The 15,693-nt window shown below is 58.7% G+C and overlaps 1 protein-coding gene across 1 annotated transcript in view; it reads left to right on the top strand.

Annotated features, from left to right (window-relative positions):
* Positions 1 to 258: 258 nt before the first annotated feature.
* The window catches only part of DSCAML1 (DS cell adhesion molecule like 1), a 114,444-nt gene continuing 99,009 nt past the window's right edge, over positions 259 to 15,693 (top strand). Inside the window, exons 1-3 of the mRNA XM_075172852.1 lie at positions 259 to 414; positions 9,205 to 9,522; positions 13,401 to 13,547. Of these exons, the coding sequence (XP_075028953.1) occupies positions 372 to 414; positions 9,205 to 9,522; positions 13,401 to 13,547 (508 nt within the window). The 5' untranslated portion in view covers positions 259 to 371. The remainder of the gene's footprint in view (positions 415 to 9,204; positions 9,523 to 13,400; positions 13,548 to 15,693) is intronic.

Here is a 15,693-nt window from a genome sequence, read left to right as displayed (position 1 = left end):
GGGAGAGGGTGCTCGCGAGCACCCCCCGCTCGCAGCGGGGCTGGCTGCCGCCCTCCGCCCCCCGAGGCGGAGGGGGGGGCGGACGCTCCCCCTCGCAGCGGAGACTCGCTCGGCGGGGGCTGCCGCCCTCCCACCCCTCCGCGGCCGCGGCGGGCCCGGCGGGGAGCGGGGCGCGGGGGCGGGGAGTGCGCGGGAGCCCGGCCCACCCTCCCGACGCCACTCGCCGGGAGAGGGGAGGAGGAGCGGCTGCGAGCTCGGCTCTGGGCACCTCACCCGGGCTGGCAGCGCGGCGGCAGGGAGCGCGGCACGCCGGGGGCACCGCACCGCCCGCAATTGCGCCGCAGCCCGGGGCCATAGCTGCTCTTTATGGCATGTGGCTGGTAACTTTTTTCCTGCTGTACTCTTTGCGGAAAGGTACGTCGCCCCTGGGGCGGGCGCGGGGGCGGCGGGCTCTCCGCGGGAGCGGGGTCCCGGGCCGGCTGGGGCCGGGGCTGAGCCGGCCCCGGGGCTCCCGGTGCGCCCCCCCGGGGGAGCCGGCCCCGGGGCCGTCGGTGCGCCTCCCCCGGCGGGCCCGCAGCTCGCCGGGGCTCTCGGAGCGCTCGGCGCGGCGGGGCTCGGGGAGCGCGGAGCGGGGCCGGCCGGTGGCAGCGCGGCCCGGAGCGGTCCCGGGGCCGCTCCTCGGCGGAGCCCGCGGGGGCGCGGGGATCGCGTGGAGGTGAAACGCCGCACCGACGTACGCTGCATCGCCTCGGCGGGGCCGGCGGTTGGGACCAAGGCTCGCAGCGGCGCTCCCGAGAGCTGTGCTCCGTGTCCCCGCTTGCCGGGACCGCTTGGAGCAATACTCCGATCCCGTAAGACAGGCTGAATCCAGCGATGCCTTAACAATCGCATCCTTCCCCCTGGGAATGCTGTGTTAAGTGTATCCCAGCGGCTTGATATGAATCAGATCGGGTGGGGGGCAAAATCATGAAACAAACGTGTCGGGAAGATGCACGCTTAAAGATTAGAGATTAATTTAAAGTTGGAGATGAAGTGAATGCTGGCCACATCTGTAGAGGTAACACTCTAAACCGAGTCTCTGCTATAGATGCAATTAAAAAGGAAAGCCAAGGAGCCGCACGCAACGTGGGTAGCGAAATCACAGTGTGTTTGTTACAACAATCAATTGACGTTACATAAAGGAATTGCCTGTTTCCGATTCTGCGGGAATTTTTAATTGTGTTTCTGTAATAAATTACCTCTTTGCACATGACCCGATCTGCAGATGTGGTGATGGAAGCGCCCACCTTTTGGAAAATTGTCTGCTTGGAGGATGTAAAATGACATTTGCCCTAATTCTCTATTTGTGACATTTGAGAACAGCAAGGGGGAAATTTTAGGAAATGAGGAAAGCGAATGAAAGGGGATGGAGCTGCCTCCTTACATGAGACGTCTCTTGCTGCCGATTGCATTACCCATTTATCTGAATGTTAATCCAATGAAAAATATTTACGAAGGTTTAATAGGGCAGGCATCCTGTCCGGTTGTGTGGTGATGATCAATTGTTCCATCAATTATTAATTATGGAATAGCTGCTTTAGTCAAGCTGGAATAAAACTGCATTTGGGAGCTTTACCCAAAATCGCTATTGTGTTTAGGATCTGCTGAGCTGAACGTGCCAGCGTCTGCTTTGCTTACATTTGCATTTTCTACTGTGCTAAAAGGAAAAAAAAACCCACCAAAAACAAATAACTTGAGGATGCTACAATTTCTTCCCCCCAATAGGCAAAATAATAAAGAGCTGCACTGGGTTTATCGCTTTGCATGTTTTCAGCCCCAGCTTCTTGGAAAAGGGATCTCTTCCCACAGAGCTATCTCTTCTGAGAAGAGCAAATTAAAAGCCTCCATTAGCACAAGTCCTCGTGGCCTCATTTTCTCTTTTTTTAAGAAATAAAATGTATCTTCAGTGTTGAACAGTCTCAGTGACGGAAAGTGTTAAAGTGAAACGGTTCCAAAGAGAGGACAAAAATACAGTGGAAGTTTCATTACAATAATAGGATAAAAAAAAATGAATTGCTTAACGCGTGATAAACCTTTCAGAGACTTAATATTTCTGGGCATCGAAGCACATCCTTGTAACGTGTTCCTGCTGTAGAACAAGAGCTCAAGTAGAAACTGAAAGGAAATAACCGTTTGATCCAGGGGACCACTGAAGTTTAGAAATCCCTCCATGGGCTGTGGCTGCTTATTTCTCCCCCGCTCATAAAATAAACCAAAATAGGTGGTTGGCAAGCAAACAAACAGGGACTTGAGCAAAAAGACAGTCTGGCAGTGTGAGTGAGAGCCGCCGGGCAGAGGAGGAGGGGAGGTGAGCGGCGAGTGGTGTGATGAAGAGCATACTGGTCAAAATTGAGAGGCTTGGAGCCGGGAAAGCAGCTCCCTGCGTGTTCTTGCTGGATCTCTCCGCCGCCTGATTTATATTGGCATTATATTTACATTATGTTCCTGTATTGGGTGCAGTGAACTATGCAGCTTGCCTTTTTTAATCTCTCCCCATCTCGGCCCCCCAGTGTGGCACAGCGCTCGTTTGTCTCTGAAATGAAACATGGAAACCTCATTAAATGCACGGAGGAGAAGCCTGCAGTGCTGAACTCCTCGCCGTGCCCGGTGTTTGTTTATCCTGCGGACAGCCAAAATTTCCCAGCACAAGGAGCCACAATGGCGACTTGCCCAGAGCCCTCACCTGCACCTGGCGTGGGCTTAGGGCTGCTCCTGCCTTCGGAGGAGAAAATCGACCCAGGCAACCCTAATATTTCCTGGTGCGTTTGTTCTCTGGAGGAATAGGCTGTGCCTCGCGCGGGCGGCGAGTGCCAGGGACGTGCTATTGAGCAGCCCTTCCCGGAGACGGGGGCTGCTTGGGAGCTGCAGGCTTAGCTTTGGGCAGCCGTGGCACGGGGCGCCTTTCTGCTGCGGAGCTCCGGTCTCTGCCCGGATGGTCCTGAAGTGGAGGGATGGGGCGCGCTCTGTCCTCCTTTGAAGCAGCTGACGAGCCGGGTGCAAGAATAAAACTGGAAGCGTCTCTTTGTGGCAGGAATTCTTCTGACATGGCAGCACGCGAGCTCTGGGCTGTGCCTTGGATAACATGAAGTCATCTCACTCCCAAATAAGCAGACTGTTAATAAGTGCGACTTCCGAGGAGGGCATGAAGGAGGAAGGTGTTCCTTGTTGCGATGCGTGCTTTACTGGGAGGCTTATGCAGTGGCAGGTTTGGGTGCAGAGTGTTTCTTGTCTTTGAAATCTAGATTATAGCCAGCTACATATTTTTACGTAATCATGATTTTGTGAGTTACCCTTTCCCTGCTTGTCGATCCTTAAGAAATAAACCCCACCACGTACAATCTGCATGTTGCCGCCATCATCTGCCAGCAGAGCTGTACCAAATATTTAGGAAATCCATTTCCCGACTCTTGCTAACGCTTGCTGCCTGCCCCAGCTGCTGCCTCTTGGAAAGGGCTCTGTCGGCTCCTCGCCGCGAGAGAAGGGAGCAGGCACAACTCCGAGGGGAAAAGGAGACGGTGAGCGAGGTTTCAGAGCTCGCTCCGTTGATCCGTGCCCCTCACTTCTCATACCTGTCGGCCGCGTGGTGGAAATCCTCGTCTCCGCCTTGTAAAGCCAGCCTGCGGGCTGCGGCGTGCCGGACGGCACGGACTGGCGGCTCCGGAGAAAGCCTGGCAGCAGGCGTGTGCGGCCTCTGGTGCATCCCTTCTCCCGCCCCTCGAACCGGCTTGGCTCGGCCCCGGCCTCCCCGGGGGGGACCTTGCTGTCGCCCTGGCTCAGTAATGTCACCAGATGTCCCCTTGGGACACGGCTGCAGCTCCTCAGACTTCGTGTTCAGCATGGCTGTGGAAGGGGAGGGAGAGGCTGCTGCCTGTGGCCCCTGGGCTCGTTCCTCACCCCCCGGAGCAGAGGGCCCCTGGGGGGAGCTCGGGCAGGTTGGGGGGCTCGGGAGGTGGTGCAGAGCTGCAGGATGTCCAGCTCTGGTCAGCCCCTTGCGTGGTCGAGGTGGTGAGACGGGTACCTCCAGCAGGCTGATGTGGGAGGTTCAGGGGCCAGGCAAATCAGCGGGGAGTGCTTTTTTTTTCCAGGCAAGGGTTACAGCCTCAGCCTGGGTGCTGTCGTAATAGCTGGAGGTGGTTCAAGCCTTAATTTCCGTGCAGATGCACTAAGGAGCAGGTGGCTTGCGCTCCAAGCATGTTTGAGCGGTGCCCTTACCCGCAGAGGACCAGAGGCAGCGTCCTCCTTTGCTCCCGCTTCGGTTCGCGGTGACGGCGGCTGCGTGTCGGGAACGACCGCGGTGCTCGGGCCAGAAGGACGGTGCCGCATGGGTGGGACTCCGGCGGCGGCCGAAACGCAGCGCCGGGGTAGGGAAGGTGCTGTGGCAGGTACTTGCCCTCCCTGCGGCTGTGCTGGGCGCCAGCTGAACGCCCCAGGCCGTGCTCGGCATTTTGTGGCACTGTTTCCCCCCGCCCCGAGGCTGGTCCCTGAGGGGCATGGCGTGGGGGAGCCTGGAGTCACGGCTTGAACCCTTTGGGCTGGAAAGCCTCGGCAGTGGGTGGCATCCCGTGTGGCTGCCCTGCGCTCCTGGCAGGGTATGTGCACCTCTTGTACTCCGCTTGAAAGGGTCCCAGCCTCCTGTTTCCCACCTCCTCTCAGCCGCTCCTCTTGCCGTCCCTTCGGATGCCCGGAGATGTCACTTCTCTCTCTGTCAGCTCCAAGGTCGCTCCCTTCGTTAGGAGAAAGGCTATTAAAAGTGTCCTGAAGATGAGGGCTTGAAGGAAGCTCGTTCCAGGGAGGGCCAAAGACTGCTCCAGCATTACAAATGTGCAGGCAGTACGTGATGGAATTACTGTCGTATCTTAAGGCAGTAGAGAGGAAAGATTAGGACTTGCCACCTACCTGTAATTCCCGCCCCGCAATGTGGCAATGTGTGCCAAGCTTCGGTTCACTTTCTCCTTGAACAGGGCAGGTGTCAAACACCCTTAATGAGGATAATAAATGAGCGGCGAGGTGGTGATTAGCCTGCTGTTCCTCACAGCATCCCTGCAGCCCGTTGCAGCTGGTGGCTGGAGAAGCCCCGGTGGCTCCTACGGTCCCTTTGCTGGCCTGCGGGTGGGCTTTCTGCTGCGGCGGTGCCTTGGCAGCATCTCGCCTGGCCTTGGAGGAAGGCTGGGGAGGGCACCCGGGCGGTCAGAGGGAGACCAGGCCCAAGAGGGAGGTCTTGGGAAAGGTGCTGCCACTGGGGTAACGTGAACTCGAGGCTAGCGCCCGCTCTTTCCGAGGTGCTGCAAAACCTCCTTTTGAATGCCAGCAACGCACTTAATCGTGGCAAATAGTCAAGCCTCCAGTGGCCGCTCTTTTGTGAAGAAGTACTCGGGCAGTCACGGACCTCTGCCACCCCTTGAGGAACGGTACCAGCCCAGGCTGGATTGCCCATGCCCGGAGGATTGCACGTACACCCTCAAAACGCGCCTTGTTTAGCCTTTTCCCATCTCGGTCGGGTTGCCACCCAGTTACCGATGTGCAAAAGACCTTGCTCAGCCTTGAGAAACTGGCTGGGTTTGGGTGGGCGTGGGGCGGGCTGCGGGGGCCTGAGCCAGTAGCTTGCTAACGCAGATGATGGGCGCGCGTCGAGGGCAGAAGAAGCTTCTTAGCTCAGGAGAATCGGCTCTCTAATTGCGCTGGCACGCAGCTGGTCGTTGTCCGAGACCAGTCCTAAATCCACTTCGTGGAAGAGGACGGGTTCTTCCCTGTGAGGTTTGGAGGAGAGGCAGGGTTGCGTTGCTGGGCGCTCGCCTGGGCGGTGGTGGCACTTGTGTGCTTACGCGGGCTGAGGTTTCAGCCTGTGCCGCCCCTCGTGCAGGACTCGCACCTACATCTCAGCTGCCTCTTCCAGCAATACGAGGCTTGGTGACAGACCCTGGGGTCAGTTTACGGCCGCTCTGCCTTGGCCACTCGTTAGAGCAAGTGAGTGCTTGCTGTCCAGCACAGCGCTTCGCAGTGCTGAGGTTGGCGTGCCGCTGAAGGTATTGGAGTTTGGAAAGTCCAGCGATCAAGGCTGGTAAATATTCCTAAGGAATGATAGTAAAATGAGTTGCTTCTCCCAGCGCAGATAGAGATATTAACATTTCAGTACCTCTAGGTTGTAATTTACTACAATTTAAGAAGATTGCGCTCTGGTAACTTGAAATACGTGCCTTTCAGAGTAAGCCAGCCGGTGTCCGGCTATGCGCTGGGCTTTGCGTGGCTTCCAGCTACCGGCGGGCTGGTCTCCGGGGTTGTGCTGTGCGCCTGCGTCGCAGCATTTTCCCCAGCAGAAACTGTTCCATTGTGGCTCCTCTGGCCTCCTCTTTTCAGTTTTATGTGAATTAATGCCCTCGATATTTAGGTTAGGGTCAGCACATCTGACCAGATGTGAGCAGTGATTTCTGGTTTAAAAATATTGCAGTGCTATTTCTAAATTTTTAATCTCTCTCGGTGATTTGGAGACAGTTTTATGAAACATGGAATTAGGATGGTGCTCAATGCTAAATGGTAAAGGAGATTATATGGATTTAACTCTATGCGTCTGTCACATAACTATTGCCAATCCCATAACTTCCATTTTCTATTAAAAATCCGTTTCCCCCTTTGACCTGAAAAAGCTTTATGGGTAATCGGAATTTCTCTGTTTATGAGGTATTTTTCCACTCTTCACCCCAGCCCCTCACCCGTCCATCTCTAAACCATTCTGGGTGCTGCCTGGGAGGAAGATATTTCCCTGCCAGGCTGTGGCTGCTCTCCGATCTTGATTACGGCAGGAGCCTTCTCAAGCCGTGGTCTGGGATCTGGGGCGGAGATGTTGGACAGAGCCTGGGGTGGAGCCGGGTGGATGACGGGGTGCTGAGCACAGCGGGATATTTCTGGTCCAAAGCCGACGGATGGGCGAAGAGTGGCTTTTGCTGTACGCCTTCCACGCCGCGTGCCCTGGCTCCAGCCATCTTCTGCTTTGCTCGGGCGACAGGCATTGCCACAAATAGCACGCTGCTGCTCGCACGTGCTTTGTTTTCCTTCCTCTGCCTGCAAATGTGCATTTTTCTCTTTCTTGGTGTACTTGGGAGAAGCACCGCGCTGTTCTGATGAAGGGAAATGCTGATTCATGACGACAAACCAGCCTGGAGATGTCACAAAATGACATCTGCAGGGCCGTGCGGTGGCCCCGTAGCTCTGCAAAGCCTGGCGCTGCTGTGCGGGAGGCTCGGCTGGAGCGCTTTGCTCCTCTGGTCCGTCGTTCTTCTGGCGCTTGTCAGTGAGGGAGGAAAAAATAAATGGCTTTGTCTGCTTCTACCTGTGCGTGGACACAGGGAACTGAAGGCACTGGTGTGTGGGGAGATACGGGGATGCTTTCTTGGCCTAGAAATCTGTTGTCTCGTGTGTGGTGGCAGCTCTGGACCTTGCTAGTCAGCTAATCCGTTACATGGATGGGTTTGCTGGGCAGCTCTGGCCGAGCAGTGCCCCTGACCTGGGATGGGAGGGCTCTGAGTAGGCAAAGGAGGGAACTTGTCATTTTAGATGGTGATTCAGTGCAGGTACACAGAGAGCAAGAGCCAGCTGCTCTCGCCTCTGATTTCATGGGTGCTGAAAGAGGCAGGAGGTTTCCGTCCAGCTGGGAGAAGGACGGAGGGGACTCTGCTCTGGGAAGGGGTGAGCTGTTTTGGGATTTCCCCTCCTGACCTGGTTGAGGACAGGGTGGAGCGTGCTGGTGGCAAAGCACCGGGCCAGGAGAGATGTGCTCACCGCCGCCGGGCGCTGGAGGAGCCTTCGCGGGGAGGCGCAAGTGGCCGTGGCCAGTGACACTGAGCCAGCCTCTCCTCAGGTGAGCGGCCGCGGTGCGCTCGCCCTCAGAGCTGAGGCAAGGCTATCCGTACGGATGAGGCTTTCCTTCTCCCCCCTGCTCCTGTCCCCTCCTCCCCAAGTTAAGAAATCGAGGTCACGGAAGGTCCCCCGTGACTCGTTTTGAACCGGCGGCGCGGTAGTGATCTGCTTATTGGCTCTGCGGCACCACGAGCCGTGTTCTCAGCCAGAGCTATTAATACACCCGCCGAGGGCCGCTTTCTATATCCCTGTCCTTCCGCCCACTTGGAAAGAGTGCGACTAAAAAAAGAAAACGGATCTAAGTGGCTGGGGGCCTCCTCATCCTTATTTATAGGCAATCTCCTTGCTTTGGTTGAGAAGGGGGAACTCATGGTCCTGGAGAGTGGGAAGGAGAGACCGGAGGAGTTGGGTGAAGAGGTCCCTTCCCTCGTTTTGAAGAAGGGAAGCGCTTTTCTCCAGCGCTCGCGGTGCCCTGGAAAGCTGCTCCCGGGCGTCCGGGCGGCTGCAGGCTCTGCCCCGGACTGTGCCCTTGAAGGCTGCGTGTCTCAGTCTTCGGGTGGCGCAGGGATGCCTGGCGCCAGGCTGCAGCTCGGGCTTCGGGCAGGGTGGGACTGGGCTTCCCCTCCCTCTGGCTCTGGGAGCGGGAGCAGCACTGAACCCAGATTTCCTGCCCCTCTCCTAGGGGCTGCTGCAGCTTTCGGAGGCAGTGGTAGAGTAGCCTGAAAGATCTCTGCCCTGCTTGGAGGAGGCTTGCACTGGATGTGTCGGCATTGCCGATGGGCAGCTGCGGCTGCAGGCTGGCCGGGGCTGGGCTGGGGAGCCGATGAGGCACGGGGCAGCTGGCTGTCTGCGGCTCCGGGCTGGGGGACACTGGGGTTTGCAGGAGAAATGGTGTTGGTTTGTCGTGCTTGGTTTGTTGTTGTTGTTGCACATGGGTGTCCTCAGGCCCGTGGGTGCTGAGGCACGGTCGGACCGTGCGCTCAGAGACACCTGTGGGCGTATGGCCGCCTGGGGAAGCCTTGGCAGGGGGAAACCCTGGGGACCCTTCCTTGCTTGCACAGCCCCTAGTTGTCCTGGTTCGGTGTCTGTGATCCCTGATCCATGCTGCCAGCAAGAGCGCTGGCCTGTGAAGGTGGCCTTTATGCTTCCAGCCCGTGCACTGATGCTCCTCCGCTCCCCTGCTCTGCTCTGCTGTGCGTGGGGGCCAGGGACTGGGCTCGGGGGCAGCTGTGCGGGGGGGTGCTCGCTGTGCCGGTGGGGATCGGCGATTTCTGCAGTAACCCCCCGCCGTTGTGGCCTCTGCTTTCTCTGCAGCACATGCTGAAGATGTTGGAACCAGCCTCTACTTTGTGAACGACTCTATCCAGCAGGTCACCTTCTCCAGCACAGTGGGGGTGGTGATCCCCTGCCCGGCAGCAGGGTCACCCAGCGCCGTCCTTCGGTGGTACCTGGCCACAGGCGACGACATCTACGATGTGCCCCACATCCGGCATGTCCATGCCAATGGGACTTTGCAGCTCTACCCCTTCTCGCCATCAGCCTTCAATAGCTTTATCCACGACAACGACTACTTCTGCACCGCGGAGAACTCGGCTGGCAAAATCAGGAGCCCAAACATCCGTGTTAAAGCAGGTAGGAGCTCTCCGTGAGCACTGGGCTTTGGATGAGGTGCTGGCTTTTCTCCGGTCTTCTCCATGGCCTGCCGGTTGGCCCGTCGAGCGCGCCCCGCTGGCCTCTGTCTCCCTGGCACGGGCCAGTAACACTGCTGACCGGCAGCGTGCCGGGTCGGGATGGCAGCGCTGCCGCCCCACCATGGAGCCGGGGTGTTTTGAACAGGGATGGGAGCAGGCAGTCCTGCTGCCAGCTGTGTGCCATCGCTGTTCCGCGCAGAGCAGCGGGACCGAGCGCCTGCTGCCTCACCAGGGCTGCCGTGCCGTGCCGCTCTGCCTGCACCTCGGGGTGCTCTGGCAGCCCTGCCGCAAGGCGCTGTTGGGTGAGCGCTGCTGCTGCCTGCCCGGGGAGCGGAGCACGGAACCAGGGCTGCTGCATTGGCCTGTTGCGAGGGATCGATCGATGCTGCACGGACGGAGGGCGGCGAGAAGGGCAGGGTGCTGGGTAAGCAGGCCTGCCAATACGTGTTTGCGAAACGGCATCCTGCCCTAGCTAAGAGCCAGCTCTAACTCAGGCTGGTTACGGGCTGGGAGAGGGCTGGAGTGACCGGCAGGGAAGGGACACGCAGCTTGGGTGTCTCCAGCCAGTGCCTGGAGGTCGTGGTGCGGCTGCAGCCTCGTGGCAGGAGATGTCCTCTCCCTTTGAACCGGTATTGTCACACCCAGCCATGCGTGGGGGCTTTTCACGGCTGCAGGAGGAGCCGGCCCTCATCTGTCCGTGGTGGGGAGACCCCCACTGTGTCCCACAGCCCTCCTCAAGCCTGTCTGTTCTCACTATAGCATCCAGCCCCAGCATGCCAAGGCTTATTAAGCAAAAAAAAAAAGGAGGAATATGGAAAAGAGCCGATTCCAAAAGCCATTATAGTAAATTATTGACCAGGCTGAGGAGGGCTAATAGCCCAGGAATGGCTTCATTATGTAACCTATTAAAAGTGGGGCTAGCAGAGGGAACATGACAGAAGTGACTACAGGGTTTTTTATTTTAATACCTTGTACTGCAGAGTAAATTGGTATTAACCCCCTTCCGCAGAGTGAATTATTTACCAACACTCTCAGGTTACCTATAAACCACAGCTCGGTGGAGGAGGGAGGGCAACAGATGGGGTGTAGTAAACGCGCTGTGCAGCGTGGAGCTGCTGCCCTCCTCGTGCCGGGCACCGCAGGCTGAGCTTCCCGTGGGGCAGCCAGGCAGCGACGCGGGCTGTGGCACCCAGCAGCCCAGGGTGCAGCAGGGCGAGTGGCCCCTTGGCGCGGGGTGACGTGGCCGTGTCCCGTGTGGCCGTGAGGGCTGTGGCACCCGGGCTGGCCCCGTGCTGTGCAGCAGGCGATGGCCTGCGCGGGGCTGGCTTGTGCTTCTGGGTGGAGAATCACGGCCCTGCTGGTGCTGGTGACCCTGGGCTCGACGTGGCTTGAAACTGGAGTTCTGCAGACTTCCCTGGCAGGGGCTGCAAAGGTGACAGCGCCGGGGGCTGCGGGTGCCCAGGGCTCGTGCAGCAAGGGTGGCTGCTCTGGCTCTCCGGAGAGTTGGTGCTCTGGATGTGCTGCAGGGGAGAAAGCTTGTCTTGGTCCTTGCCTTCCTGCCGGGCGGGCAGCCTTTGCTTAGCTCTTCTCCCACGTTCTGAGGACTTCCTTGGGATCGTAGCAAGGCAGCAGCAGAGCCGAGTCCTGGCTTTCATCCCACTCTCTCAATGCACCCCTCCTGTCGGGGGGGATCTCGGCTGGGAGCCCAGCCTCCCCTGTCCCCTCAGCAGGTGCAGTCAGGAGGAGCGCGAGTACGTAGCGGGGGCCCACACGCAGGGCTCCGAGGGCCACCGGGATGGCTCCAGCTGTGGCAGTGTGAAGTGCTTCGGCTTTATGGCATTTGGAAATGGTTGTGAAACATCCCCCGCTTCTGCTTCCACCCGGTCATCTCGCATCCCAGTCGCTCTCCAGTGCTTTGTAATGGCAATGCACCAAGTAGAGCCAATTAAAGCTGTATAAAGAAAGCAAATAAATAAAATGCAATTGAAAATATAAGGAATTGGAAAAATCTCTGGAAGCTTTGGAAAAGCTGTTGGTGAGCACATGGAGCAAATCTCTCTAGCCAGGGGAAAGTTTTAAGCGTGCTAGTTGTGGCCGTACGTTACCCTTAGAATTATTCCCAGTGGCAGGGAAAGGCCAGAAGCCCCGGCTGCGGCGGCTGGCGTGGTTCAGAGCCGGGGCAGTGCCCGGCGCGGGGCCGGCTGCTGGGGCAGCCGCAGGGGCGAGCGCGGGTGCCCGTGCCTGAGGTCCGCTCCGGGCTGGGGCAGTCGTGGCAGCGGTGAGCATGCAGGAGACCGGGCTGGATGCTTCTCATGGTCCCCGCTGGCCTTTAAAGCCCGTGAATAAACCTCCTGCTGCATGTGATTAAGGAGGCTTTTGCTAGCTAATCTGCTTTGGCTCTGGAGTCCCCTTCCATGGTAGGCTTCTCCCCGTGTCCTCATGGCACCAGCCCTCGTCCTCCCTGCCAGGACACCGGGTGAATAACGGGAGCGAGCTGGAACCACTCCGAACCCTCCTCCCTGCTTCCCGCTGGGGCAGGGGGCTCTGCCTGCCGGGAGGGCGGCTGAGCTGCAGGCGGAGGCAGGCGCAGGAGAGGCGGAGGTGGGCAGCCCTCTGCAGCTTGGAACTTGCTGTTCTATTCTGCCAGGCAGCCGGGGTGCGAAGCCTGCCGGGACGTGTTGCCGAGCACCCCGGGGTGGAGCCTGTGTTTTGCCCCTGGTTGTGTCCCGATGTCTTGCAGCAGAGCGGGGTGCCCCGAAAGCCTGGGAAATCAAGGTGGAAACACTGCCACCCTCTCGCTGCTTGCTTGTTTGTGCAACGTACACGATGCATTGCCAGCGGGTGCTTTCCACTCAGGGAAAACACCTTCCTTTTGGGGCTGCTACGGAGTTCTGTCTTAGGAGATTTGTTGAGCTGCTTTTCTTCTGGCCAAGGGGTGTCGTTAAATGATGAAGCCAATGCACGTCTGTCTTGCGTTAGCGATGCCCAGGTGCCCGCATCCTACAGGGCACAATGACTGTCATAGTAAGGAGGCACCTGCACTCACTGCGTTTCATACTTAAACTTTAGGAGTTTATGGTGTCTGCATGTGTTACTGGGCACGGTGACATCTTTTTGTCTTTCTGAAGAGGCTGGGGTGGATCCAGCTTACCTCGCGAGTGCTGCTGGAGGGTTGTGGCACGGGGGAGTTCCTTGTCACTGGTCCAGGGAGCAGCGTGGAGCTGTCAAAGGGATGTGCGTCTCCCTGAGGAATGGCGCACGTGGTGGGGACAGCTCATGGCTCCCGCTGTGGCATGGCTTGGAAAATTGTCATCTGCTTCCCTAAATATTCCTCTGGTGGGTTTAGGAGGGTGCCAGGCTCTGTCAGAGGCTGTGTCTCCCGGGTGCCTCACCGCTGCGTTTTCAGCATGCATGCAGCAGTGAAAGGATCACCTTCAAGGTGGGAGGTTGAACGGTACAGCTACGAAATGCCCTTGGGCCCTGTACTGAAATCTGGGTGCTGCAAACCTCTGCCTTAGCAGCTTTGGTGACTGCAAAGCCAGCAGCTCGCCTTGGTGGCAAGCTGGGGTGACGCTGGGGACCGCTGCAGGGTCCCAGCAGCAGGAGCTGGGCCAGGCATCCCCTCTGCACGCCAAGCACAGGGCTGTGGTCCGCAAAGGAGAACCGCTTCCTTCCCCAGGAGGGTGGGCCAAGCGTTTTGGATGGAAGCAGTCTGTTGCTGGGTGGGTTGGTTTGTTTGGGAAACGTGGGATTAAAGCAAAAGGAAGTGTGCTTTCTTCCAGCACTGTCATGCTACCAACCATCTGCTTTTCTCTACAGTTTTCAGGGAACCGTACACCGTTCGGGTGGAGGACCAAAGGTCAATGCGTGGAAACGTGGCTGTTTTCAAGTGCCTCATCCCCTCTTCAGTGCAGGAATACGTTAGTGTTGTGTCCTGGGAGAAAGACACCGTTTCTATCATCCCAGGTAAGAGAGGAGCCACCGTTCTCTTGGAAAATGTGACCTGCTTTGCCATGTGTGAAACTCACTCTCGTGGAGGGTCTTTTTTTGGCTTATCGCCCCTGCCTGTGTTGCCCAAGCAGAGGCTTTTATTGATGACCATCTTGCGGCTTCATGCTGGAGAACGCTGGTGGTGTGTTCAGGGTCTCCTTGGCGCTGTGGTTGGTACTTTGTGCATTTCTGGGCTCACGGATGTTTGGTGTAAGCGTGACAGCGTGCGTGCCCCGTCCTGGCTTCTCCCGCGTGCTGCGAGCCAGCTCGCTTTGGGTACCTGGGGCAGCTGGGGCTTGGACAACAGGAGAGGAGACTGCCCGTGCTGTCCGTGCCCCGAGTCTTGCAGTCCGAGCTGGTTTTCACGTTGTCAGGATGATGTGCAAGTAAATATTCCAGCTTCTCTTGCAAGTTTTCACAACCGTTTCAGCCATGGGGAAAGGAACTCGCGAAAAGTGGCATCGTGTGCCTCTTCCCCGTGCTGGCACCTGGAAGCTGCTTGGCCTCCCTGTCCCATGTGCCTGCCCCGAGGCCCGGGACGTGTCCCGCTCAGCGCCGACTTTGATCTGTGGGGAAGGAGCCTGTGGGAGGGACAGCAGCGCCTGTCTCTCTGCAGGGACTTTGCAGCTCTGGGTGTTTTGCCCCTGAGTAGTTCCCCATGACTTTCTGGTGGGTGCGGAGCACCCTGGGTTCCCGTGGGAGCAGAGAGCCTCTGAAACCAGGGTCTTTCCCCAGCCGGTCCCTTGGGGAGCAGGAAGGAGTGGTGGCCCGAGCACCGGTGGGACACGACCTGCCAGGCACCTCTGCGGCTCGGTGGAAGGGGAGAGGAACCGGGCAAACTGCACGCTGTGAGCCATGCCGGTGCTGCGGGCTCTGGCTCCTGTGCTCCTGCCTGGCTTGTCGCAGGCTTTGAAGCAGCGCGGGGCTGCGGGCAGGTGCTGGGCGCAGCGTGGGGCCAGCCCTGTGTACCGGGGTGACCTTTTGGCTCCCTCCTCAGAGCCGGTATTGATGGCAGCGCTGGCTGCCCTGCACAGCATGTGTAAGCTAGTAGTAAAGCAATCAATACTGCTTTCCCCAGGGGGATCCAGAGAGAATTAAAGGATTTTGCCCAAACTGAATTCTCTGTGCTTGACGTTTGCTCACAGGTCAGCAAGTCCCGATGCTCCTCCAGGGCTCAGTGTTGCTACGCTGGCAGTGCCGTGGGGAGCAGGTGCAGGAGGACAGATGCCACCGGGAGCGGGGCGCGGGCCTGGTGCCTGCTGGGGCAGCTGCTGACCAAGCATGAGAGGCGATTTGCTCTAATCCCTCTTGCAGGGATGCTTCTTGCTTAAGGAGCTTAAGGAGCAAAGTGCTTCACCTGGAGGGGGGTGACCGGTTCCCCTGAGGGCTGCGGTGGCTCTTGCTGGTGGCCCATGCCTCCTGAGTGCAGCTGATCTGCTGACTCGGCGCAGCCCGTGCACTCGGAGGCGGGCAAAGGGAAGCAGCGCTCCGGGCCTCGGTGCTCCAGGGCTCGTGCTGGTGAGCGATGGCCCCCGGGGCTGCGATGCATCGGCAGGGCCTGCGTGCGGCCCCCTGCGGGCAGGGGAGCCGGGCTGAACGATTGACCGGGGAGCACGGCACCCCTCCCGACAGGGGCTGCGCCCTTGCTGGCGCAGAGCCCGTCACGGTTTGCAGCGCCGGGGCCGGGAGCCAGCTGCCTTCCCGCGGTCAGGACCGAGTCTGCAGAGCCTCTCCTCCCCAGCACTGACCCCTTTCTGACAGTCTCGGGATGAAATACGAGGTGAAACTCTTTGCCTCAGGAGCGCGGTCTTCCCCGGCCGGGTGTTCAGAGCGAGGAGCTTGCGTTGATCGGCAGCCAGCCCGCGTCTGCCGCAGCCTGTTGCCCGGAAAGGGAGATTCTTGCGTAGCAAATGGCCTCCTTGAGTACGAGCCTGCGTAAGGAGCTTCTGGCGCTTCGGGGTGTTTTGGAGTACCGTGGAAACGTCCGTTTCATTTCAGTAGGCGAGAAACCTCCGGGTGGTCCGAGAGGCCTCTTTAAAAGCCCGTTTGGGGGGGCTTACCTGGGGGCCAGCTGGTGTTTGGAAAAGGCACGGCACCTTTGGTAGGGTGCAGACTGGCACCA

Source organism: Calonectris borealis, chromosome 24 (assembly GCF_964195595.1).
Source record: "Calonectris borealis chromosome 24, bCalBor7.hap1.2, whole genome shotgun sequence".
NCBI lineage: Eukaryota > Metazoa > Chordata > Aves > Procellariiformes > Procellariidae > Calonectris > Calonectris borealis.
Note: the sequence above shows the minus strand (reverse complement) of the source record. Positions and strands in the feature narration are given on the sequence as shown.